The following is a 25,601-nucleotide window of genomic DNA, read 5'->3' as shown; positions in this document are numbered from 1 at the left end:
CATAGAGGTATTGGCACCCTGACAGCAGGATTGTCTGGCGATGTAGATTCCCTCTTCAGGTCCTACGCTACCAGCACTCCCAGCTATCTTTGGGACACCACTGACTTCCTGAGGAAACTACAATCCATCAGTGATCTTCCTGAAAACACCATCCTGGTCACTATGGATGTAGAAGCCCTCTACACCAACATTCCACACAAAGATGGACTACAAGCCGTCAGGAAAAGTATCCCCAATAATGTCACGGCAAACCTGGTGGCTGAACTTTGTGACTTTGTCCTCACCCATAACTATTTCACATTTGGGGACAATGTATACCTTCAAATCAGCGGCACTGCTATGGGTACCCGCATGGCCCCACAGTATGCCAACATTTTTATGGCTGACTTAGAACAATGCTTCCTCAGCTCTCGTCCCCTAATGCCCCTACTCTACTTGTGCTACATTGTTGACATCTTCATCATCTGGATCCATGGAAAAGAAGCCCTTGAGGAACTCCACCATGATTTCAACAATTTCCATCCCACCATCAATCTCAGCCTGGACCAATCCACACAAGAGGTCCACTTCCTGGACATTACGGTGCTAATAAGTGATGGTCACATAAACACCACCCTATACCAGAAACCTACTGACTGCTATTCCTACCTACATGCCTCCAGCTTTCACCCAGACCACACCACACGATCCATTGTCTACAGCCAAGCTCTACGATACAACTGCATTTGCTCCAACCCCTCAGACAGAAACAAACACCTACAAGATCTCTATCAAGCATTCTTACAACTACAATACCCACCTGCTGCTGAAGTGAAGAAACAGATTGACAGAGCCAGAAGAGTACCCAGAAGTCACCTGCTACAGGACAGGCCCAACAAAGAAAATAACAGAACACCACTAGCCATCACCTTCAGCCCTCAACTAATACGTCTCCAACGCATCATCAAAGATCTACAACCTATCCTGAAGGACGACCCATCACTCTCACAGATCTTGGAAGACAGGCCAGTCCTTGCTTACAGACAGCCCCCCAACCTGAAGCAAATACTCACCAGCAACCACACAACAGAACCACTAACCCAGGAACCTATCCTTGCAACAAAGCCCGTTGCCAACTGTGTCCACATATCTATTCAGGGGACACCATCACAGGGCCTAATAACATCAGCCACACTATCAGAGGCTCGTTCACCTGCACATCTACCAATGTGATATGTGCCAGCAATGCCCCTCTGCCATGTACATTGGTCAAACTGAACAGCCTCTACATAAAAGAATAAATGGACACAAATCAGACGTCAAGATTTATAACAATCAAAAACCAGTCAGAGAACACTTCAATCTCTCTGGTCACTCGATTACAGACCTAAAAGTGGTAATACTTCAACAAAAAAACTTCAAAAACAGACTCCAACAAGAGACTGCTGAATTGGAATTCATTTGCAAACTGGATACAATTAACTTAGGCTTGAATACAGACTGGGAGTGGATGGGTCATTACACAAAGTAAAACTATTTCCCCATGTTTATCTCTCCCCTCCCCCCCCCCACTGTTCCTCAGACGTTCTTGTCAACTGCTGGAAAAGGCCCACCTTGATTATCACTACAAAAGGTTTTTTTCCTCCCTGCTCTCCTGCTGGTAATAGCTCACCTTAAGTGATCACTCACGAAAGCTCATGCTCAAATAAATTGGTTAGTCTCTAAGGTGCCACAAGTACTCCTTTTCTTTTTGCGAATACAGACTAACACGGCTGTTACTCTGAAACTCTGGTTACAGTGATTACCATACATGGTAACATCCATTGTTTCATATTCTCTGTGTATATAAATCTCCCCACTGTGTTTTCCACTGAATGCATCTGATGAAGTGAGCTGTAGCTCACGAAAGCTTATGCTCGAATAAATTTGTTAGTCTCTAAGGTGCCACAAGTACTCCTTTTCTAATGGCAGAACTGTTCAGCTTTACAGAGCGCACGCTCTGGTAACGTGCCCTGAGCACCACCCTGAGATATTTTTGATCCGCCAAGAAAAGCAAAAGCTTGTCCATGGATCTCTCTCTCTCTCTCAAATTGCTTTTATATATATTAAAAAAAAAAAGAATTTGAAAAATAATGTGACTATGGTTAGTAACCAGCCCAAGATTGTTTTTCAGTGTTATGCATTCTGAATGGGGACTGAAAACTCTACAGATTTCCATACATACACTTTTAACTGTAGTTTAAATTAACACAAACCAAAATACCTTAGGTTTTAAAATTAGATTCTGGCCAAGTATTACCACTTGTCATACTTCACTTACCCATGCTGCTGAGAGTGAACCATGCAATGCCTTTCCATCACCTCTGTCACTGGGCACTTCTTGCCTTTTATGCTGAGAATGAAACAAAAAAAATTGTCTGGTGAATTTGATGTCTCTGCCATAAAAAATAAACCTTCAACTTGATGAACTGAATGTCCATGTTCTACTTACTCTTAGCCATATTTAACCAAGAAAGTAAGGTATGTTACGCAACAGATTTAAACTTGAGGTATATTTCACTAAACATTCTGTTGACAAACTGTACTACCACCATGCTCTACAGAAGGAGTCCAGTTCAAAGAACTCAGTGCTTACCCTTGCAAAATATAACTCCATTCAGAGGTTTAGAGAAAGAGCTATTTAAAGTGAACAGTTTAAAGCTTTCCATTGCATGGATAAATATCTGAGACAGATTAACAAAATAATACTTTGCCCTCTCTGTTTAGAGATTTTTCAGCAGAAAATCTTTACAAAAGCAGAAATGTATGTTTATCCCCATTTTATAGAGGGAGAAATTGAGGCATGGATTTTGTAAGTGGCTTTGCTGTTGCAGAATAGTTTAATTATATCTGTTGGGTTAACAAGTTACTGCTGTATTAGTATGCTTCTTTGAAGTTTGGAAAGCACTTACTTGGCCCAGTTCCACAGTCCTTTCTCAAAGAGGTCCCTTTCACTAACCTGCCTTGGAGCTTTTAGTTGTTTGTTTTTATTGTGCAATATTGATGCATGTAGAACTTGTTTTAAAGATCTGCTTTCTTTAATATCTCATGTACTGCTTGCTTACAGAAATTCCAGTTAAAATTCTGCAGGGGGAAAAAGCCTCTAAATTCTTGATGATAAAACTTGTGGATGATTGGGGTTTTTTATTTTATTTTTTATGGCTTGCATGCTATTCTATCAACTATGCTGATGATGATCAAAGTATACATTGCCAATGAGCATTCTTAACATAGTAACTTCAATGATAGCTATTAAATACATACAAGAAGTGCGTATAAAAAGCATTTCAAACTGCAGGCATTTTTTTAAAAAAATGTGAGGAAAATCAGCTAAGATTACCACATATGCATGCAGTGTGACCTACACCTTTGTAGATAAGGGAGAGTTGCCAGAGGGCAATCATGTACTCTTTTATAAATCTTATGTGGCCACTTGAAATGTTATCTGTTCTGGGGCTGCTGCTAAACAAGATGCAACTTTGTGTGTTATCTGTTATGGGGCTGCTGCTAAACGAGATGCAACTTTGTGTGCCTTGTGACTCAAAATAGATACTTGCTAGGCTTCAACTTTTTTTTAAAAAATCAATATTTATTTGATTCAGTGTTAGCATCTGTAGTTTTTACTTTTTACAATGATGATGACCTTTATTTTTGTGCAGTAGACTCTTATATCAAATACCATTTCATGCTTCTTTCTTAAAGGCCTATGCTAAGAAGGCAGCACTAAAAGGTGGTTTGGATAAGACTGTTAGTCTTCGAAAGGATTTGTCAGAGATGCATGAATGGATAACACAAGCTGAAGAAGAATACCTGGAGAGGGATTTTGAGTATAAAACACCAGATGAATTACAGAAAGCGGTTGAGGAACTGAAGGTAAAAGGCAGACTGAATTGTTTAATTTATGTCTGAAGCTCTTTTTTGAAGCCATCGCTGCACACAATCTGTTTGCTCATTTAAAAGAGTTGCTTTTTATATCTAGTTTGAAAATCTGAAATTTGAAGTGATAGGTGGCTTAAAGTAATTTGTTTCAATTTAGAGTCTGTTGAAAGATATTTAAATCTTCACAGTACTCTGTTGCTACAGGGTTTGGGTATGTTTGTTTTTTTCCCATTGCTTTATTGGATTTCAGATTCTTTGCAGTCTGAGCATTAATTTAATTAAGCAATAATTTCTGAAGAATCAGTTGTTAGCAGTAGTTAACCACTAGATAATTACTTGATAAATCAAGGTGAAATTGGTTTGATTGTTTAACTATTACATTAAATAGAGAGAGACTATCAATTAGGAATTGAATGCAGGTGTTGTGCATTTATGATTTATTAGTGTATACTCTAGATCAACTGCAAGACATGGGCTTGATGCAGAAATTTATGGTGTGGGTTATGCAAGAGATAATCATAATGGTCTCTCTGGCCTTAAAAAAAATCTCTTTGTTATGCAGAGGGTTTTATGGAAGTTTCGAAGCATGTACCCCTGTAGCAGAAGAGTTTTTCTTTACCAGCTGATCGAAAAGAAACCATGTAAATTCCTAAAGAAATCAAAATGGGACAACAGTGGTTTGCCGTGAATGAAATGTAACCCAATATTAAAAGTCAGCATATCCTATTGGGTCATAATTAATGTGTGGAAATATCTATATTACAATAGTCCATGGCACTTTAACGATATACTATCCATTGAAACAGGTGTGGTAAGAAAAATTATGTAAAATTTCCTAATGGGTCAGTTTCCCAGTGAAATGAAGACACAGTTTTTGGCCTAGCATAATACTTCATACAATTATAAGAGAATAAAATACCATTACTGAAGTCTGCGCACACAAAACATGCAATTTTTGACTAGATATAAACAGACTTGAATAATTGCCATTCCCTCCCTGACTTTGATCATATCGTGAATACAAATTCTAATGAACAAGACTTGTACTTACCCTGACAGTACTTCCACATTACTGGGCAAAAAGATATTCCCCAGCCTAACATGGCTCAAAGGAGAGGCAGGTAGGAAGGAAAGGTATACTCCCACCTGACCTATCCATTGGCACATGGAGGGGGCCCAGAGCATTGGGGGAAGCATCCAAAACCTCCTGAAAGGATGTTGTAGGAGATACGTTCCTCCTTTTGTGCTGAGACGCTCCAGGAGGAGTTCCTCTTGAACCTCCCACTGAGGTGGTGCAGATCTATACTACTCCAATAGGGTACAACTGAGCCCATAGGTCCCAGTCCTGAAAAGAATTATGCGGGTGTTTAGCTTTGAACATGTGAGTAGTTTCAAGACTCCACTGAGACTTATCACACGCTTACTGTTAAGCACATGCTTAAGTCTTTGCAGGATCAGTACCTCAATCTGGAGACATTTTGGGGCAGGGAACTGTTGTCTTACATATCTGTAAAGGATCCAGCACACTAATGGTACAATGTAAATAAACATTACCTTAGTATTTTTAGCAATGGCACAGTAATGTCTAAAAGTACCAGTCACAATCAGGACCCCGTTCTGCTGGGTGTTTTATAAGCCCCTAAGGAGAGACCTTACCTGCACTAAGGAGCTTCAATCTAATGAAAGTCAACTCATAACTAATGAGCGTAACAAGCAGTAGGAGAGAAAGAGAGCACAGATGAGGGTAAAAGTAATTAGTTGTTGTGATTATGTAGGCTAACAATGAGAGCAGCCTGGTGGTTAAATGTGGTTTAATTATTTTTAAAATTTCCTATTAAACTGTGGTCCTCTGTGATTGCCTAACATTTACTTTTCTTTGACCTTTCTCACTGGGATTGCTGCTCACTTCTTACTGCATCTTCCTCCTAAACCAAGCCATGTTCACACCTCAAGCCTTCCATGCTTCGCTGTTACTCCAGGCAGTGCTATTGCGTGAGGGATTCTCTCCCTACCTCCTCAGCTGATTCTGGGGATGGATGGGACAATCCAAAGAATGCTCACGCTGAAGCTTAAATTTGAAAATCAGCTGTGACATCACTGGAGTCCTAGACAGAAAATTGATTTTTTTTTTAAATCTCCCCAGCTGACTGTGCTCTGTTAAAGATGGTTAATTGAATTTATTTGGAAGTAACACAAAATATGTTTCAATCTGTAATTCGAAGTATTGCGGCATTGATGCCTGAAGCATTTTCTCAGCAAGTATATTATTGAAATTTTGTTTTCTCACTGCTCCAAAAGATTCAGTAGTTCTATATTGTGTAACACATTTATTTGTTGTTCATGATAAACTTGTATGTTGCCTCTAAAATGAAAACAAGATGAATCCATTTTCATTGCACTATCAAAGATGATATCAGGATGGTTGGGAATTACATCCTTGATTCTTCTTTCTTTCAACCTATGGAGAATCTTGATGCAGTTATTTGAACTCTGCTTTCTTCTCCACAACTCATGACCAAAGTCATGACCATCATTTACTTCTGTTTTGCAGAGAGCAAAAGAGGAGGCCACACAGAAAGAGGTGAAGGTGAAGCTACTCACAGACTCTGTGAATAATTTTATAGCAAGAGCTCCACCTGCAGCTCATGAGGCCTTAGAAAAGGAACTTGACATATTAATTACAAACTACCAGCGGCTCTGCAGCAGGCTAAATGGAAAGTGCAAAACTCTGGAGGTCAGCTGTTTTGTTGGTCTTTAATATTATAACTACTCAGATGGATTAGCAGATGATAAACTCTTATCTTTGTCCCCATTGCTACTGTCATGCTAAATAAACTGTGCTCGTATTAAGTTGATGTAAACATCGTTAACCACAGAATCACAGTAATTATCCTGATGGAGCACAGTTATATATTCGGCAATGTCTGGCTAAACACAGTGGAGAGTAACCTACCACAGAGATTTTAAACTTGGAAAGGATAGTCAGGTTTATGGAGTTTCGGAATGTTTTACTTACAGTGCCTTTGTTTAGGTAGATAGCTGAAGATGATATTAAAATAGCAGATTTTTAAATTTATCTGAGAATAACATAATTAAGATGGGATTTTATGTTTTAGCAGTCCGTTTTAAATTCTAGCATCTAGGCAATCCTCAACAATTGCATTCAATGTGGCTTAGAATCAAGTTGTGTCTAAAATATAGTTCAGTTGAAACTGATGAAAGTGTTGTTTCTCTGAAACATCATATTATTATTATTATTATTATTTGTTTTCAGTAAGGTATTTAAGAAAATTGCTAACCCATATAACTTTTTCTAGAATAAATCTTTAAATAAAATTTACATCTTAAAGGCTTAGAAGAAAATTGGAAACAAATATATATTGATTAAATAAAATATAGACATTTTCAAAATCAGAGTAACTGTGAGGATTCTATGAAAATCAACTTTTTTTTCACTAGACTCTCCTTACCTGCTACTGTGTTGGCCTTCTGTTGAAGGCACTAGGCACTTGAAAGCACTCCAGACATGCATGAAACTCTCATAGATGCCAATAAACTCTGGACAAACTGTGCTTTGAATGTATTGATTGAAAAATGTCTGATTGACTTTGCTTTTATCTACAATGACGTGATCAGTTTGTTTTTTAAAGAAGCGTGAAACTATTTAGGTACAAAATGGAAAACTTGTGATGAGCCCATTGATATCAATGTGGTTCTGTAAATGTGCAAAAATAATTTTGAGATCTGCTCGTTCAGGTTGGAGAAAGAATGTAGCATGTGGTATTATAGAGGGTATAGGATTCAACAGAGAACTTTGGAGGGAGACGACTCAGAGGGCAGACCTTATGTGGTGGGATTAATGCCAGGAAGAAGCAGCTACGATTTTTTTATAATTTTGATTTTCTATCTAAATGTACATTTTTTTCACCAGGAGGTATGGTCATGTTGGCGTGAGCTATTATCCTACTTGGATGCAGAAGAGAAATGGTTGAATGAGATGGAGCTGAAACTCAGGGCAACTGAAAATATCCAAGGAGGTGCAGAAGAGATCTCAGAGGCATTAGATGTAAGTGCTGGCTTAACTGATATAAAATATCAAGGCACATAATGCATTATACCAACAACATTTTGAAAAACCTTCCATTACATATGAAAGAAACCATAAATCTGCATAACTATTTGGGAAGATACAGACTATTTGAAAATCACAGGGTGCTACTTGATTCAACAAATCATAATTTGATTTTAATATGTGTGCATGTTTTATGCTGATAACTACCATGTAAATGGAATAGAATAATCCCATGTGAAAATACTGATTTCTCAGTATGTTGTTGAGGATAAAACATAAACTCTTAGAAATCCTGGCCCCACTGAAGTCAATGGCAAAACCATCAATGATTTTAGTGGGGTCTGTATTTTATCCATAGGGTCTGGTCCTTTCAGTCTTTATTCATTATGTATGAAGGCAATGGGCTAGCTATGAATTATGTTTTGGTTTGTCTACATGAGGATAAAAGCCCTGCCGCATAGCCATGGCTGGTCCAGGTCAGTTAACTTGAGCTCACGTGGTTTGGGCAGTGGGGCTAAAAAGTGCTGTGTAATCATATGGGCTCAGGCTGGAGCCCTAGCTTTAGGACCCTCCACCCTCACGGGATCTACACAGCAATCTTTCAGCCTGGAGCCAAGCTCCACAACCTCGGGTCAGCTGATCCGGCCAGCTGCAGGGAGGATGCTATGATTTTATTTATATAATTTTGATTTTCTATTTCAATAGACATTTTTTCACCAAGAGGTATGGGCATGTTGGCATGAGCTATTGTCCTACTTGGATGCAGAGAATAAGTCGGCATTATTCATGTTTAAATTTAAGCAACTTTAAGGTTAAGTACTTTGCTAGACTTGAGGCATTAGTTGCAAAAGCATGATTTAAGTAATGCATAATGAAGAGTACTTTGTGGCATAAATATGAAATTGTTTGATACTTTGATCTGATGTCTGCGCTTCAATGGTGTCTACGATGGAGGGTTTCTCTCTTACACGTGAATGAGAGATGAGTGCTCTTCAGACTTTTTCAGCTGGTCTGAGAAAAAGGAGAACAAATCATGATCTTTTTTTTTTTAGTCTTTGGAAAGCTTAATGCGACATCCAGAAGATAACCGCAATCAGATTCGGGAGCTGGCACAGACTTTAACTGATGGTGGAGTCTTGGATGAATTGATCACTGAGAAACTGGAGAAATTCAATACTCAATGGGAAGAGCTGCAACAGGAGGTATGTATAATAAATCATCCCACTATTTCATTCTTTTACCTTAAACAACTGGCACTCTAGCAGTTGACCTAATTTCCTAAAAATAAAATTAGCTTCCTAATTGCATAGGATATTTGAAAACAATAAGATATATCATTACTATGCTTCCTTGTATTGTTACCAAGCAGCACTTTACCTTAGAAACAAGGGAATTGCTTGGGTAGCCTTTACACTTCAAAATTCGTGTCCTCCCTTGAAAAATATCTGTGGTGAATTTAATATTCAAGAGCCCTATTCAGCACTTCTTACTCAGGCAAAACTCCCACTGGGAAGCCAACTGTTGTTTCAAAATTAAATGTCAAGTGTAATATTCTTTCACAAGTATATTTTCTGCCGAGCATGTCATAAAATGAGAACTCATGTCCATAAATAGCTTTGTAGGAAAACGTCAATAAAGCAAATATGTTTAACGTGAGCAGTGTGAAATTTGGGCATCTGACACAGTTCATAATGATTCTTTTTGATGTGGAAGTTGTTCAATCTACTTTGACTGAGACTGAATAATTATTACTAATTCTTTTACAAAACCTACTAAATTCTTTATGCTTTTTACTGAGAAATCTGTTCAAAACTATAGAGTGAGAGAGAGAGAGTATGTTTTAAAATCCTGTTGGTAGAAAAAATAAAATAAAAATCTTGCTCTGGTGTTGGCAGGAAATAGTTTAAATATTATTTCCATTGACAAAATAAGTTTCATTTTTTGAGCTAAGGTCTACATGGAACATGTAGTTTAGTTTGAAGGAAAATGTATTTATGAAAGTGTGGGGTATGTTTGTAATGGTAGCAGTGAAATAAGCAAGTGGTTGAGAGAGGTTTTTTGAAATCAAGAAGTAAGGTGAAAATCTTGTGACACCTGCTACTGTGGTTTCTTTTCACTGTCTGACATGAGTAGAAATGTAGGATAGCTAGTAAAAAAAAAAATTACAGGTAGTCACAGCTCTGTGTCACTTTCCAATGCCATCCCAGAGTGCTTATTTATCATTCTCATTTTGAAAAATACCAGAGTTGTGTAAATGAAGACTAGAAATATTTCCGGAATAGAAGTGGTGGCCTGACTTTATTATCCAATTGGACTGTGGCTATTATAATGGGGACTAGATTGCACTGGTTACTTTGGTGCTCTGCGAAGGTAAAATCATGGGATTATAAAAACATATCTTTAATTGTTCTTTATTGAGTGGATCAACCTTACTTTAAAGTAAATGCAAAACTTTGTTGGTGTCGAGGGGGGGAATCAATGAAAAGAAGTTGAATGTGTTGTACTAAGTGTGAGAGACAGTAAAAGAAAAACATGGGAAACTGCCTTTGCCATGAAAGGAAAATTAATTTTAACTTGCCAGTCTACAGTGTGCATCTGTGTTTTATTTGGGAGCTGAACTCTAAGGAGACTTGACTGATAGTAATTTGGGAGGTCATGTCAAATGACTTCAAGAAACTTGTAACATGAGGGTTTTGCACATGTAACCACTTGTGAGCCAGTGTGCTGATGCAACAGCACCCCCTTTGGTCAGACAGAGCATTGCACAGAGTTTACTTGATCTGGCAGGATGGTCCGTCAGCTCCTTTTGCCTGAGTCTGCATGGTAGTCCAATTCTGGGCTATGAAGTGGGTTAGTCTTGCTGAGGTGTGTGGGCTCTTCCCCTTATTCCTGTGGGATTTGGTACTGTCAGGATTTGGAAAACCCTTTAGTTTTTAAGCCTGAGGGATTGGTAGGGGAACCCAGGCTCCCCACTCCTTTTGGTTACAGATCAGGGCCCTTAAACCAGACAGGGGGCATCTGTCCTCAACAACTCCTCCTGGTGTACCCTGAGCTCCTTCCTACCTACCTTGGTTTCTGTTGGCTTCTCTAGCCTTTAGATCTGGTCATGCCTTCTCTGGTTGCTGGCCCATGTTTCCATTTCCAGTCTGCTTGCTCCTCTGGCAGCGGCCCCGCCCCTATGCTTCTCAGATGTTTTATTCTCCCAGCTGCTGTAAGGCTGCCAATAAGCCTTGGCTGAAAGTTCCTGCATTAATCCCTTGGCTGCCCGGCCAGCCTGAGGTACATACACCCCATGCCATCGCTGTTGATATTAATTGGGATTATGCAGGAGTATTTAGCAGGATGGGGAATGAACCCCGAATATCTTATTAGATTCTTTCTCACTTCCAAGTGAGAGCTTGAATTCTGATTTGTAATGCATTTGCTCCATTGCTATAAAAGTGTGGGAGAGTAAGGGAAACTTCATTTACTCCACCTAGTTTTTAATGGAATGATCTGAAATAGACTAAGTTATTTTGCAAACAAGAAAACAGGAGAAAACCTCTTCACTAATAAATAAATATATTCTCTAATTTTTGTCTTCTACTGTATCCGCTCTGATTGTATCATGGACAGCCAAACAAACCTATTTGCTGAGCTACAGAATCCACCTTTCAAGTCTCAAATCAAGCTGTTATGCTGAACTTTGGAAATATTGCTCCTTGAGGGTTTTCTGACCTCTGTCATAACTGATCAGTAGAGGATGGGTAATCATTTCCTTTCTCAGACTTTTCATTTTGTTTAAATCCATTGATATTAGCACTGATATGAAGCAGTTTTTTCTAATATAGTTTGGTCTAGATTTGTGTTTCTTTTAGTTTCCAATCGGCATTGGAATTTGATACTGTTTGTATGCTGATACTTACGGTTAATACAACTTTATGGTTCATAAACTGAGCAATCAGAATTTGGGGAATTCTAAACATAAAGGTTAAACTCTCCAACTTCGCTCAGGTCCCTTATGCATATAACCATAACAATGGTTGGTTCTTATTTCATTATAGCTGGAGCACATTGTAACATGTATAATTAAAGTACTTTAAGGATATGTCTACAGTGCAATAAAACACCCACAGCTGGCCTCTGTCAGCTGATATGGGGCTTGGTCTGTGGGCTATAAAATTGCAGTGTAGACGTTTGGGTCTGGAGTCTGGGCTCCAGCCCGAATATGTACACTGCAATTTTACAGCTCCATAGCCTGAGCCCTGTGAGTTTGAGTCGGTTGATAGGGGCCAGCTGCAGATGTTATATTGCACTTACCCTAAATATTTGCATTCATATCGTATAGGTTGAATTGACTATAAAACTTGAAAGAGTGGAAAATGAAGCCCTGGGTGTGAAAAAAATTAAATAAGGTATCATGCGTAGTTGCCAAGTTTTGTTCTGCTCCAGCTATTGTACTTTTTTTTTTTCAAATGTTCATACTTGAAAATAGTGAGTGTATATAACAGTAGATGTATGTGTGTGGTCAGAATAATCTGCTCTGAGCAGTGGCCATTTCTAGTTAATAGATCTTCACCAAACTTATCAAGGGGGAGATGAGTAGAGGAGTCTGAATAAGAAACTGGAAGGTAGCTGCCTAGGTCTCTGCTTGGAGTTGCTGAGGAAATAGGTGAATGGGGATTGGTGGTGCCGGAGCTACTGGGAGATGAGTGGTTGCTGGGGTTTCCTCGTAGCAGAGAACTTCTAGTGGGTAGATGGTGCTAGAGAGAGAAAAGGGCTTACTGTGAGGGAAGGTGGGGAATAGAAGGTGCTGTGGAGCTTGGACATTTTGGGGTGGCAAGTAGATGGTGGACGTTGGGGCAGGAGGCTTCTGGGTAATAGATGGGTGCTGGGACTGCCCGGGGCAGAAGGCAGCTGGGTGGTAGAAGGTGTTTGACTTTCTGGGCTGCAAAGGCTGGGACTGGGGAATGTGTGTTGGTGTGCAACTGGCTGCAAGGAGGATGGGTAGGGAGAGAGTGAGTGAGCTGGGTCTGATGTTGGGCTCGGATCCAGCAGAGGGAACAGAGAGATGAGACCCCTGTCTGCCTGCTCATAAAGTGCAACTGTGGCCTATATTGGCCAAAAAGGGGAACTGCCTGCATCTGTCATCTTCCTTCAGCTAAGGCAGATGGACAAGAATCCAGCTGAAATGTTAGAATGAATTAGAGGGCTGCCAAATGCATGGATATCATATAAGATACATGGCACTTGGCTTCCCTGATCATGTTTGTGTTCTCTGCTCAAAAGGCAGCAACTTGTTCCATATTTCCTGATGGCACAAGAAAATACATTGGAAAAGAATTCTTGAAGGCAACTGTATATGAGTTATAACAGTGATACATTTTCATTATGTCCCCCCCTCCCCCCGATGCTTAGAAATTCATTCATACTCAAGCACAGCAGGAATAAAGAGACTATGCAGTAAACTAAGGTTCAGGCAGAGGCCTCAACTATATTGAACTTAATCCTTAGGGGTTTAACTCCCCTCAGTGGCTAACTGGCACCGACAATATGGGTAGGCATAACAGGGTTACCCTGGGGGAGGCTTGGGGGGCTATAGCCACCCCCAAATTTGCCTTAACCCCTGTAGCCACCTCTTCCAGAGCTGGGCATCTGGCGAACAGCTGCTGCTCTCCAGCTGCCCAGCTCCTGGTGCTGTGGCAGTCTCCCCTTCTTTGGGAAGTTGATCCATGACTGGCATAGCTCTGGGGGAGCTCACCGGATGCTAGACATGGATGTGCCCGAGTGGGACTCTGCTGAGCGGGGGCAGGGAGCCTGCCTGTGCTGGTGTCTTTGGACCCGGATTGGGAGCTGTGACGGCCGCTGTACTGAACAAGCGTTCAGACTCCTGAGTGCTCGGGCTTAAAGAGACAGTGTGCTGACACTCTCACTCAGGCACACACGGTCTCCTTCAACACTGCCACCAACCCTTTCTCTCTGTCTGTCCTCCATCCCACATACACCCCCAGCACGCACACACACTCCCCCACTTACTCCCCAAAACACTCACACACTCTCTCTCTCTCCCTCACACATTCCCTCCTACACACACACAACCACACACACTCTCACAGAGCCCTCCACCCCCCAACACATACACTCACTCTTTCTCTCACATACAGTGTCCTGCGCTTTTGTTTGTATATATTTTGTTCTCCTTTTAAGGATAACCTAGATAAACACATGTTTAAGTGTGTATTGTTAAAAAAATAAATAAGTATGTGTGCCCACCAGATGTATAGCGCTACCCCTCCAATTTTCTGTCTAGCCCACATTAACCCCCTCCCCCAGGAAGAGGCTGGACCTGCCCTGGGCATAACCATAGGGGAAGACCAACCTTAGCCTAATGTAATCAGCACCATTACTAAAATCCCAGACCCCCCTAACTCCTATGAGGGTTTAGGATACAGTCCCCCTTTCTTCACCAGACTTTGCAGCCCACCCCTTCTACAAATAGTGTAAAACTCCTCCTGCTGATCTTACACTACCCCTCCTACTGGTTTATCAAGGATGTGCCCACCTTTCATCCAAAAACCCTGCACTGGACCCAGTAAAAGTTACGACAAATGTAGAGAGACACCTAATCAGATCACTATCCCTTACCAAGCCACTTTCCAGCAAAAAAACCCCACACTAACTGGGCCAATTTGGCAGTGAAGGAAAAATTCCTCGCCTGCCTCACAAAAGGCAAATGGCTGCCCTTTACCACCTCTGGTTGCTTGGTCTGGGTGTGGCTATTTATTCCAGGAAGCTAATTAGGCCCCTTCTGCTCCTTTCCAAGCAGCCAGTTCTGTTCTACCAATTTCTGTTGCCGGGGAGAAAAGTTCTCTCCCATCATGAGGGACCAAGGAGAAGAGAACATAGAGATAGCACCATCCCCACCTGTACAAGGATCCCTGCTGGTCCATCAAAGCTTTCCACCTTCCCCCACATGTTCAGACCAAGGAGGCATTTCTTTGATAGTGAAGTTTTCTTTTCCATTTATTTTAATAAAGAACATATTTTGTGACTTGCAGTCTGTTTATATATGTGTTCCGTAATGGGAACAGCTATCTGTCTGCCCTTTTTATTTTCGTCTCTGAGTTACTTAACTTCTGTATGAATTCAAGCCTATTCCTTAGGGATCTAGCTATATATTCTCCAGCTGCTGTATCACCACTGAAAGAACAAAAGTGGGACTGCTCCAAGTTCTATCAATATAGGGAGTAGTGTCTTCAGGTTGTCTTACGGTTGGAGGGGATGGGACACTATTCTGTCTTCATGATACTTAAACCATGAATAATAAATCAATTTCTCATGCCAATTGTAGGGCTTTGGAGATTTACTTATGAAGAGGTAGTGTGCAATGCCAGACTTCCAGAGAGGGTCTTGACCAATCTGTAGATAAAAGATATGAAAAAAAAAGAGACTGTCATACTAATACTTTCATTTTAAGTGAAGAGGAAAAATTGTTTCAAAAGTGTTACAGTTGCAGTCAACTTTTAGTCTTCTTGTATTTAACTATCAAGCTTCCTCTTCCTGATTAAAACTGGAGGGTCTCACATTTAACAAACTATCAACTGTGAAAACTGTATCTGAAGATTAAAAAAAAATCATAGTAATCCAATAGAAAAGTTACTTTACTCAAATTAGAGAGACAAGGTGGGTGAAGTTAATGTCTTTATTTTGACCAACTTCTGTTGGTGAGAGAGACAAGTTTTCAAGCTACACAAAGCTCTTCTTCAGATCTGGGAAAGGTATTCAGAGCGTCACAGCTACATACAAGATTGAACAGATAGACTATCAGCTACTTATGCTAATCTAAGTGTCCATTCACCAACCTCGTCCCCCAATATACTGGGACCTACAAGACTACAACAACACTTTTCTCAAGTTACTCAGTCATACTGTTTACTTGTCCTAATAGTTATCTTACCTTTTCTCCCAGAACAAAATTCACTTTTTGAAATGTTTGACTAGAGAAACCAGTTTTGCATTCCTTGCTATGAAGATTCCTGGAAATTGAATTTTCACTCCTCTCTGTACCCTCAAATTGTGCTTCCAGGATCATGCAATGTCCTTGCAGAATAATGCATTCCAGGCACAAAGTAACAAATCTATTCAAGGTTACTGTATTTTGAACTGGCTATCTAAACCAGGTCTCGCTATTTACTTTATTTGAATAATTGTGCAGGTAATGTACAATAATCTCATTGTGAGCAAAAACTTATCAGTGAAATATTTACTCTGTTAATTGAGCAAACAAACCAACCTATTGCAATATGACTGGTTCGTGAGAAGAAACTGTGCTGCTACTGAGTGGGAGAGATTTCTCTTCAGAGGCGGATACTGTTGTTATCTTTGTATTCCTTCTCTTCTGTAGTTATCAGAGGAAGACGGTGTGTTTAGTTTTCCCTTTGATTGTGTTGGGCATGATGAATAAGCAATATGCATACCCACTGTTGCCTTTTTAAGTGACTGATTCACATATAGCCATGTGGAAATGTGTAATACTGGTGCCCAGAGAACTTGAAGTGCTGCAAGCAGCTGTCATGACATTCCTGTAACTTTGAAAGTGTCTTGTAGCCCACCCAACACATTTGTTAGAAAGTGAGGAAAAACTTCCATAAAGCTGGGAAAAGATGTTTGAATTTAGATTTGCGCTGTGTTGAATGGAAGTTTATTCTTGAGGGCCAACCCCTTTTCCCCATCAAGATTCCCTTTTTTAACACTCCCCAATCTCCCTCCCTGCCACACATTTTTCCAAACTCTGTGCTATATTTATTCATTCCATTCATTCATTCAATCAATCTTTTGTTCTTCTCTTGTGGTGAGTGGGGATATCCTTCCTGCCGCCCACCCTCTCATTATCTCTTCACGGACTGCTAACTTGGCTCCTCTTCTGACTTTTGGAGAACTGGCAATATCAGCCTCATTCTGTGCAGTAATAATCCCCAGGACAGCAGTTTGCCCTTCTTGCAATATCTGTCAGTTTTGGAACACAGAATGAATAAACATGTCTATCACCATGGAACCAAGAGGTCAGGGGTATTTTTTTTTTTAATTCCAGACAATTGTATTTTGTAGCCCCTTAGCTCAAAAATAGTGTAAGAAATATTGCTAAAGTTTCTAATAGAATTACTTCTGGCATGAGGGCATGGAAAATATCAGCCCAAAGTTGACTTTCAAAATGTTGAAAGCATGTGAAAATTGTGTTTATAATGAAAGTCCCAAAATAACCTTATCTATTCCCAGACAAAAACTAAGTTAAAATTTAGTTAAGGTTCAGAAAAAAGAAAAGGAGTACTTGTGGCACCTTAGAGACTAACCAATTTATTTGAGCATTGGTCAAACTGGACAGTCTCTACGTAAAAGAATAAATGGACACAAATCAGATGTCAAGAATTATAACATTCATAAACCAGTCGGAGAACACTTCAATCTCTCTGGTCACGCGATCACAGACATGAAGGTCGCTATCTTAAAACAAAAAAACTTCAAATCCAGACTCCAGCGAGAAACTGTTGAATTGGAATTCATTTGCAAATTGGATACTATTAATTTAGGCTTAAATAGAGACTTGGAGTGGCTAAGTCATTATGCAAGGTAGCCTGTTTCCTCTTGTTTTTTCCTACCCCCCCCCCAGATGTTCTGGTTTAACTTGGATTTTAACTTGAAGAGTGGTCAGTTTGGATGAGCTATTACCAGCAGGAGAGTGAGTTTGTGTGTGTATGGGGGTGGGGGGGATGTGAGAACCTGGATTTATGCAGGAAATAGCCCAGCTTGATTGTCATGCACATTGTGTAAAGAGTTGTCACTTTGGATGGGCTATCACCAGCAGGAGAGTGAATTTGTGTGGGGGGGTGGAGGGTGAGAAAACCTGGATTTGTGCTGGAAATCACTTTAGATAAGCTATTACCAGCAGGACAGTGGGGTGGGAATAGGTATTGTTTCATATTCTCTGTGTATATATAAAGCCTGCTGCAGTTTCCACGATATGCATCTGAGGAAGTGAGCTGTAGCTCACGAAAGCTTATGCTCTAATAAATTGGTTAGTCTCTAAGGTGCCACAAGTCCTCCTTTTCTTTTTACATTGATCTCAGTTATTTCTGTACTACAAAGTAACAATTTTATGCTAAAGCATTTTAAAAATCTAGAAAATGGCCATTGAGACTGTCAGAAAAATTCAGTAATTAACATGTTTCTGTTTTCATTCTGCAGTTTCCTAAAAGCATAATTTTTTGCTTTTATTTTTCTTGACAGTTGTCAAAATTTCTCTAGGTCACAAATATCTAAGCAGTTGGTGCTTGCCCTGAAACTTCCCATTTACCAATAAACTGTTGGAGATGTTGCTTTACATATTGGAGCCCTCAGCTTTATTGTCTGATCTGATAGTAGGGCTAGAGCCTCTTGTTTTGCTCTCAAACCTATTTATATACTGTGGTGCTGAACCATTCATTTGTGCTGGATGTTCTTCCACCTAAAGGAAAGTGTAGTTCAGCTTAAAAAACTAACACACGCAATGAACATATTTAATTTCTTCACTATCTTGCTATATGTAAAAGACATTTTTCAAATGTTAGCTAATTTTCTTGCACTTGTGGCCACTGTTGATCTCAAGTTCATAGCTTGGCAATACACTTCCCTGTATGTATGCTGGCTGTTCCTAGGCCACTATTCCTAAGCAAAAGGTTACAGCCCAACCTAGCAACAAGTTTCCCAGCATTAGAGAGCACACAGATTGTGTGAAATCCTACTGTATAGCAAAGTACGTGGTGCTCTCAAATGGTGGCCACTGTGAGCTAGATTTTCAAAAGAGCCTAGGGGCAGATTTAAGTGCCCAGCACCTACAGTTAGGATGGATTTTCAGAAGAGCTCAGCCCCCCATTTACATACCTTAAGAACCACAACCTCATTTCTGTCCCGACAGAGGTGAAACAATGTAGTATTAAAAAAAATTAGAAAATATTGCACAATGTTATTTCTGCAGTTTGGTTTAAGGAACATATAAATAACGTTTCATGTATAATACATCTGTCATCCTGGTCCTGAAACGTAGCTTCTATGCTGGGGGATAAACTAAGTAGTTCTATTATTTATTAAATTAAGTTATTGTATTCTAATACATATTGCTATAATTTGTTAAAAGGAGACATTTGCATATTTTAATATAACTTGTTCCCACTTTAACTTTAAAATAGAAATCTCTTTCTTTACCAGCTTACTTTGTTTTCATCTTATGTGGAGTGGTTGGTTATTCTGTAGAATTTGAGTTCAGGAAAGGTGGAACTTCTTAAGGTATTTAGAGAGATGAAGTAGTGTGTGGGAATGGTAATGCAGGTTTTATTTTAGGACTGCCAGCCTGGAGAGTGTCCTTTTAAAGTAGTGTTTTTGAGTGTTTTATTTTTCACTGATGCACACACCTTGAAAAATCTAGATCATGTTTTTAGATTGTCCTAGTTGTTATAGTTAATAAATTTCACTGCAGTTTATTTACTCCCAGTAATAATACTAATATAGTGCCAAGGAGCCTCAGTCATGGCCCAGGACCCCATTGTATACAATCCAGTATAGCACCTCTGTCCCCCTATGTTTATAATCTAAGTACAGTACATAACAAATTTGGATGATGGCTATTATTTTAGCATCTGAAACCTGAAGTGAAATCTTATGCACACGTGAGCACACAATGTCGGGGGGAACACCACTGCCAGCTGGCTTTTCTAGCTATTACTTTATGGTCCTCATTTTCAGTCACTGTTTTTATAAATGATAGATGTTGACAGTTTTCAAAACTGAACTTACCCTTTTTAATAAAAGACAGATTAGGGTTCTAAGAATTTGATGTCTCTTTCCAGAAAATGTCCATATTCACATTGACTATAAGAGAAAGTTAAAACCTCAAAGCAGATGAAAGTAAAAGTCATGAAAGTAGCAAAGTCTAGTGGTACATTATGAAGTAACATTGCTTCAGTAATTCATTTTCTGATGTAAAGTGGATTATCTAAGCACTATACCCAGATGTACAGACATACTTTTCTTAACCTGCCTACTGTATTTTTTTAACATTAGCTTTAATAAAAAAATGTAATCTGCTCTTACTTTAGTACCTCAGGTGCTTCCATTAACATTGACAGCATGGATCCAACCTGCAAAGCTTTTCTGTTCCACAGAAAATTCCTAAAACTGGCAACCACAGGGCTGTTATCTAATAAGCTGTTTAGAAATAGTACAAAGCATCTTACAAACACCCAAAATAGTAAATACTGATAGGGTACTCTATCCTTTCACTATTAACATCAGCCAATGAGAGTGTTCAGAATAATAACTCTCTGACTGACTGAAAGTAAGGACCTGAAAAGACCAGCATTCCACTTAGAATATATTATTACCACAGACACACAAAACACTAGCTGATTCTCTGATAGATATTTCAAACCTTTTTGACAAAAGACATTGGGTCCTAAAAACTGAAGGTAGCTATGAAGTCAGAATAAAATGCAACTATCCCTTGCTCAGCAAACAAATCTGTATTTGGTGTGAATACCCACATCCCATGACCAGACAACATGATAGTCCACCCCCAGCGCCGTCTTACTTCTCCTTTAATTCATAATTTACAAGGAAAGTTAGTCACTATTATATTATGGGTAGCAATGTGGCTGGACTTCTACACAAAAAAGCTAATGATCCCAAACAAAGACTGGTATCATTGTTTGTCTCTTTTTGTAGCATGGTATGGAAAAGATTAGGCCCCATTGTACTAGGCACTGAAGAAATATAAAGCAAAGGGATGGGGTCCTTGCCTTCAAGAGTTTACAATCTAAATTCAGGTTTCAGATTAGCAGCCGTGTTAGTCTGTATCCGCAAAAAGAAAAGGAGGACTTGTGGCACCTTAGAGACTAACAAATTTATTTGAGCATAAGCTATTGTGAGCTTATGCTCAAATAAATTTGTTAGTCTCTAAGGTGCCACAAGTCCTCCTTTTTTTTAATCTAAATTCAATATGGGAGACTACAAGTGGATATAACAAACAGATAGTGGGAAGCACAAGGTAATGGGGAGATAATTACAAACAGTATAATAAGCACCAGTCACAGCTTACCAGCTGATTTATCAAGTGTTTTGAATGCATAATGGCATAAATGGGTTGTTGGGGAAGATTTGAAGGAGTGCTTTTCTCAAAATTTGACAAGCACCATTGTACTTTCTCCCATGCTACCTCTTATGCATGGAAGGAGTTCCCCTGGGCCATTTACTGCCCTTTAATATTTCCTTAAAATGCAGTTTTGGCTTGATGCTTACAAAACACTTGAGAATGATTAACCAGCTGGGGTCCACATTTCTACAAGTAGAAGAGATTATATAGGATGAGGATAGACCATGAAGGGCATTAAAAATGAAGACAAGGATACAATCCTCCTTTCAGAGTTAGCATTCAGTCCCTACTCCACGAAACTTTATATTTCAGATGTGAGAGTTCCTTCTCCAGAGATCTTTTATTCCTCTCACTTGCTGGAATGGATTATCTTGGATTGTGATGACAGTAACCCCATTCTGAGTAAACAAAATCTCTTGAACTATATAATGAGATCAGGAGGCCCATCAGGCTCCAGTGTGGAACACTGCATCAGGGAGGATGGTTTTATTTTACAGTTTTGCTGTCTCCTCCTCACTATAGCTTTGGCTTTTAGGGATCCTTCAAACCTTAGAGTTTTTCTGAATGGGTGGCAAAAAGAGGCGAAATTTATCTTACAAAAAGGTGGTTGTGAAAAAGTCAGGAGTACTAATTTATGCTGCAGCCTATGTTTATGAGAAGAAAATATTGCGACTAATTTTCAATGAATTATGTATGTGTTTGTTTATTTGCTGTTGTCTTTAGGCTGTGAGAAGACAAAAGGTTCTTGAACAGAGTATCCAGTCTGCCCAGGAAATTGACAAAACCCTTCGCTTGATCCAAGAGTCTCTTGCCTTCATTGACAGACAATTAACAACCTACATTGCAGAGAGAGTTGATGCTGCACAAGTCCCTCAGGAAGCACAAGTAAGTTACATGTGGGTTAATAGTCTTGAACTGATTTGTTGATCACAATGGATTTCTGAATCACTGAAGAGTGATGGGCTTTCTGTCTCTCTTTTTTTAAAATAAGAGGTTTAGAATTTTTGCAATGCTCTAAATTAAAAAGACGGACTTGCAACGGGTTTTTATAACACACTACATTTGAAAGGACAAGTAAATTTTAGATAGAAGTATTACTTAAAGGGGTTGTTTATGTACCAATAAAATCTTACTTTCAACTTTTTTACCTGTGCCTCTCCAGATGATTTAAAGGACCTTAAATGCCATGGAAGATTATACAGTAACATTAAAATGGCAATGAAAAACAAAATGTGGCTCTTTAAAATCCAAACTTTCTTATGCCAGAGTTTACTCATCTGCTTCTTCCTACTTTTAGTTGGTTTATTTGTAAAGCCAATTAGATGGCATATGGATTGCTATTGAATTATCTAATCACAGGTACTGTGGTTAATTGTTACTTTGATTTACATAAATATCCTTACATTTTTGTTCTTCAATTTAGGCAAGTTTAAAAGAAAATCATCCTTTCCTTTCCCTCCTACAACTTATTTGTTCAGGCTTTGAATCTAGAGCACGTTTACCATATGTGACACCAGTTTGTACTTTTTACCTATTTTCACTGTCACATCTATCCATGGTCTTGTTTAAAAACAAAACAAAAAAATTAAGCTGAAATAAAGCTTGCTATTTCTAATACCAAAGTATTCAAGTTGTACTATAGGAAATCCAATAGCTTTTCAGGTAATTAGATATTAAATAAAAAGTATAGACAATATCAGGAGAAAATAATATGGAAAAGTATCTATGGATTGTAGGGATTTGTAAGGCTACTGCCAACTGCATTTGCTTTTGGAAATAGTGATTCCTAAATACAGATGTCTGGCAGGTAGAAGCTTGAAGAGTTGGTCTCAGATATAGACAAAAATGGTCCAAAGACATTGTGGGCCTGATTTCAGAAGTACGGAGCTCCCACTGAAGTCAAAGGGAGTTTGCAGTTCCGCCACAACTCTGGAAATCCGGTCCTGTGTCTTTTATATTAAAAATAATTTCAAAAGTTAAAAATTCCATCAAAAATTATTTATAATTTAAAGCAAAAAACAAATATTTAGACCATACCAGGCCTTATTCTGCCCTCAGCCTAATTTTACACTGTTATAGTTACTGACTCTAGTTGAGTTGTTCCCATCTTACACCAGTGTAAGAGTGGAGTCCAGCTTAGATGATTTACTCCTCATGTATCAAATTTCAGTCCTAAACTATTTACCCATTGTCCCTTTAATTTTTTTGTTCTTCCTCCTCAAACTTTGATCAACAGAGAGTATTATTTGGTAACTCAGGGCTTAAACCGGCCTCCGTCAAGGTAGCATTGGTATGATTTTCATCTTCTAAATTTATCTCTCTAAAGATTAGCAGTTTAGGAAACATTCAGTACAGTCCGCTTGATATTGCTGCTTATGGACCTTTTCAAAAATATGCTCTGATCAAAATAAATTGTGATTTATACATCCTTTACAAACTGGCACAGATACATCCACAGATGTAGTATTGATGGTGATTCAGGTTTTATATAAGAAGCAATATTTCAGTACTTTAACCATTGAATCAGGGTAACACTCAACCAACCAAAATTTAAGCTGGAATATTTTTGGATACATGGGCAAACTCATTTCTCTTTCTCCAAAAAAATTGTGTTGCACATGGATTTATTGCCTCTTGTCTGATGTTGAATTCACCTAATTGTAATAGGTGTGAAATCAAACAACACAGAATTTGTTGAATCTTTTCCCTTCACAATTTTATTTTAAGATTCAGGTAAAGTCTTTTGTGGAAACCAAGTTCTCATCAGAACAGATTAAGCTCAAATATTACTGTTCTCTGAAGCTCAGTCTGAAGTTCCTGAAAATGTACAATGCATTTTAAATGGGTAAATTATCCTGATTCATTCCACCAGTGGCAGGGCTAAGATACTGGCTCATCTACTGAGGAGTATCTGCTGGCACACCTCCCACAAAGAGATCAGAGCTTTTTCTTCATGATAGAACTCCCATGTCAAAGTAGTGGCTGTCCTGCTACCTGCCTTTCATAGAATCATAGAATATCAGGGTTGGAAGGGATCTCAGGAGGTCATCTAGTCCAACCCCCTGCTCAAAGCAGGATCAATCCCCAACTAAATCATCCCAGCCAGGGCTTTGTCAAGCCTGACCTTAAAAACTTCTAAGGAAGGAGATTCCACGACCTCCCTAGGTAACGCATTCCAGTGTTTCACCACCCTACTAGTGAAAAAGTTTTTCCTAATATCCAACCTAAACCTCCCCCACTGCAACTTGAGACCATTACTTCTCATTCTGTCATCTGCTACCACTGAGAACAGTCTAGATCCATCCTCTTTGGAACCCCCTTTCAGGTAGTTGAAAGCAGCTATCAAATCCCTCCTCGTTCTTCTCTTCTGCAGGCTAAACAATCCCAGCTCCCTCAGCCTCTCCTCATAAGTCATGTCTTCCAGTCCCCTAATCATTTTTGTTGCCCTCCGCTGGACTCTTTCCAATTTTTCCATATCCTTCTTGTAGTGTGGGGCTCAAAACAGGACACAGTACTCCAGATGATGGGACCTAGACAAATTGGAGGATTGGGCCAAAAGAAATCTGATGAGGTTCAATAAGGATAAGTGCAGGGTCCTGCACTTAGGACGGAAGAACCCAATGCACAGCTACAGACTAGGGACTGAATGGCTAGGCAGCAGTTCTGCGGAAAAGGACCTAGGGGTGACAGTGGACGAGAAGCTGGATATGAGTCAGCAGTGTGCTCTTGTTGCCAAGAAGGCCAATGGCATTTTGGGATGTATAAGTAGGGGCATAGCGAGCAGACCGAGGGACGTGATCGTCCCCCTCTATTCGACATTGGTGAGGCCTCATCTGGAGTACTGTGTCCAGTTTTGGGCCCCACACTACAAGAAGGATGTGGATAAATTGGAGAGAGTCCAGCGAAGGGCAACAAAAATGATTAGGGGACTGGAACACATGAGTTATGAGGAGAGGCTGAGGGAGCTGGGATTGTTTAGCCTGCAGAAGAGAAGAATGAGGGGGGATTTGATAGCTGCTTTCAACTACCTGAGAGGTGGTTCCAGAGAGGATGGTTCTAGACTATTCTCAGTGGTAGAAGAGGACAGGACAAGGAGTAATGGTCTCAAGTTGCAGTGGGGGAGGTGTAGGTTGGATATTAGGAAAAACTTTTTCACTAGGAGGGTGGTGAAACACTGGAATGCATTACCTAGGGAGGTGGTAGAATCTCCTTCCTTAGAAGTTTTTAAGGTCAGGCTTGACAAAGCCCTGGCTGGGATGATTTAATTGGGGATTGATCCTGCTTTGAGCAGGGGGTTGGACTAGATGACCTCCTGAGGTCCCTTCCAACCCTGATATTCTATGATTCTATGAGACCTCACCTTTAGAGTGAATGCCATTCTTTTTCCAGGGAAGGGGTTAATTCATTTGTGATGGTTAATCAAACCCAGAGACTATAAAATAAATTCTTCAGTAAAGTATGTTGCACTCCTAG

The 25,601-nt window shown here is 39.5% G+C and overlaps 1 protein-coding gene across 12 annotated transcripts in view; it reads left to right on the top strand.

The window, feature by feature from the left end:
* DMD (dystrophin) overlaps positions 1–25,601 on the top strand; it is a 1,926,267-nt gene that overhangs the window by 750,241 nt on the left and 1,150,425 nt on the right. For 11 of the 12 annotated variants that reach the window (XM_073357918.1, XM_073357881.1, XM_073357898.1 and 8 more), the window contains exons 26-30: positions 3,721–3,891; positions 6,449–6,631; positions 7,829–7,963; positions 9,022–9,171; positions 21,852–22,013. In XM_073357918.1, coding sequence (XP_073214019.1) covers positions 3,721–3,891; positions 6,449–6,631; positions 7,829–7,963; positions 9,022–9,171; positions 21,852–22,013 — 801 coding nt within the window. The remainder of the gene's footprint in view (positions 1–3,720; positions 3,892–6,448; positions 6,632–7,828; positions 7,964–9,021; positions 9,172–21,851; positions 22,014–25,601) is intronic. The other variant, XM_073357937.1, reaches the window with a different exon arrangement.

This window comes from Lepidochelys kempii, chromosome 1 (genome assembly GCF_965140265.1).
Source record: "Lepidochelys kempii isolate rLepKem1 chromosome 1, rLepKem1.hap2, whole genome shotgun sequence".
NCBI classification, from domain to species: Eukaryota; Metazoa; Chordata; order Testudines; family Cheloniidae; genus Lepidochelys; species Lepidochelys kempii.
This window is presented reverse-complemented; position numbering and strand designations above follow the sequence as displayed.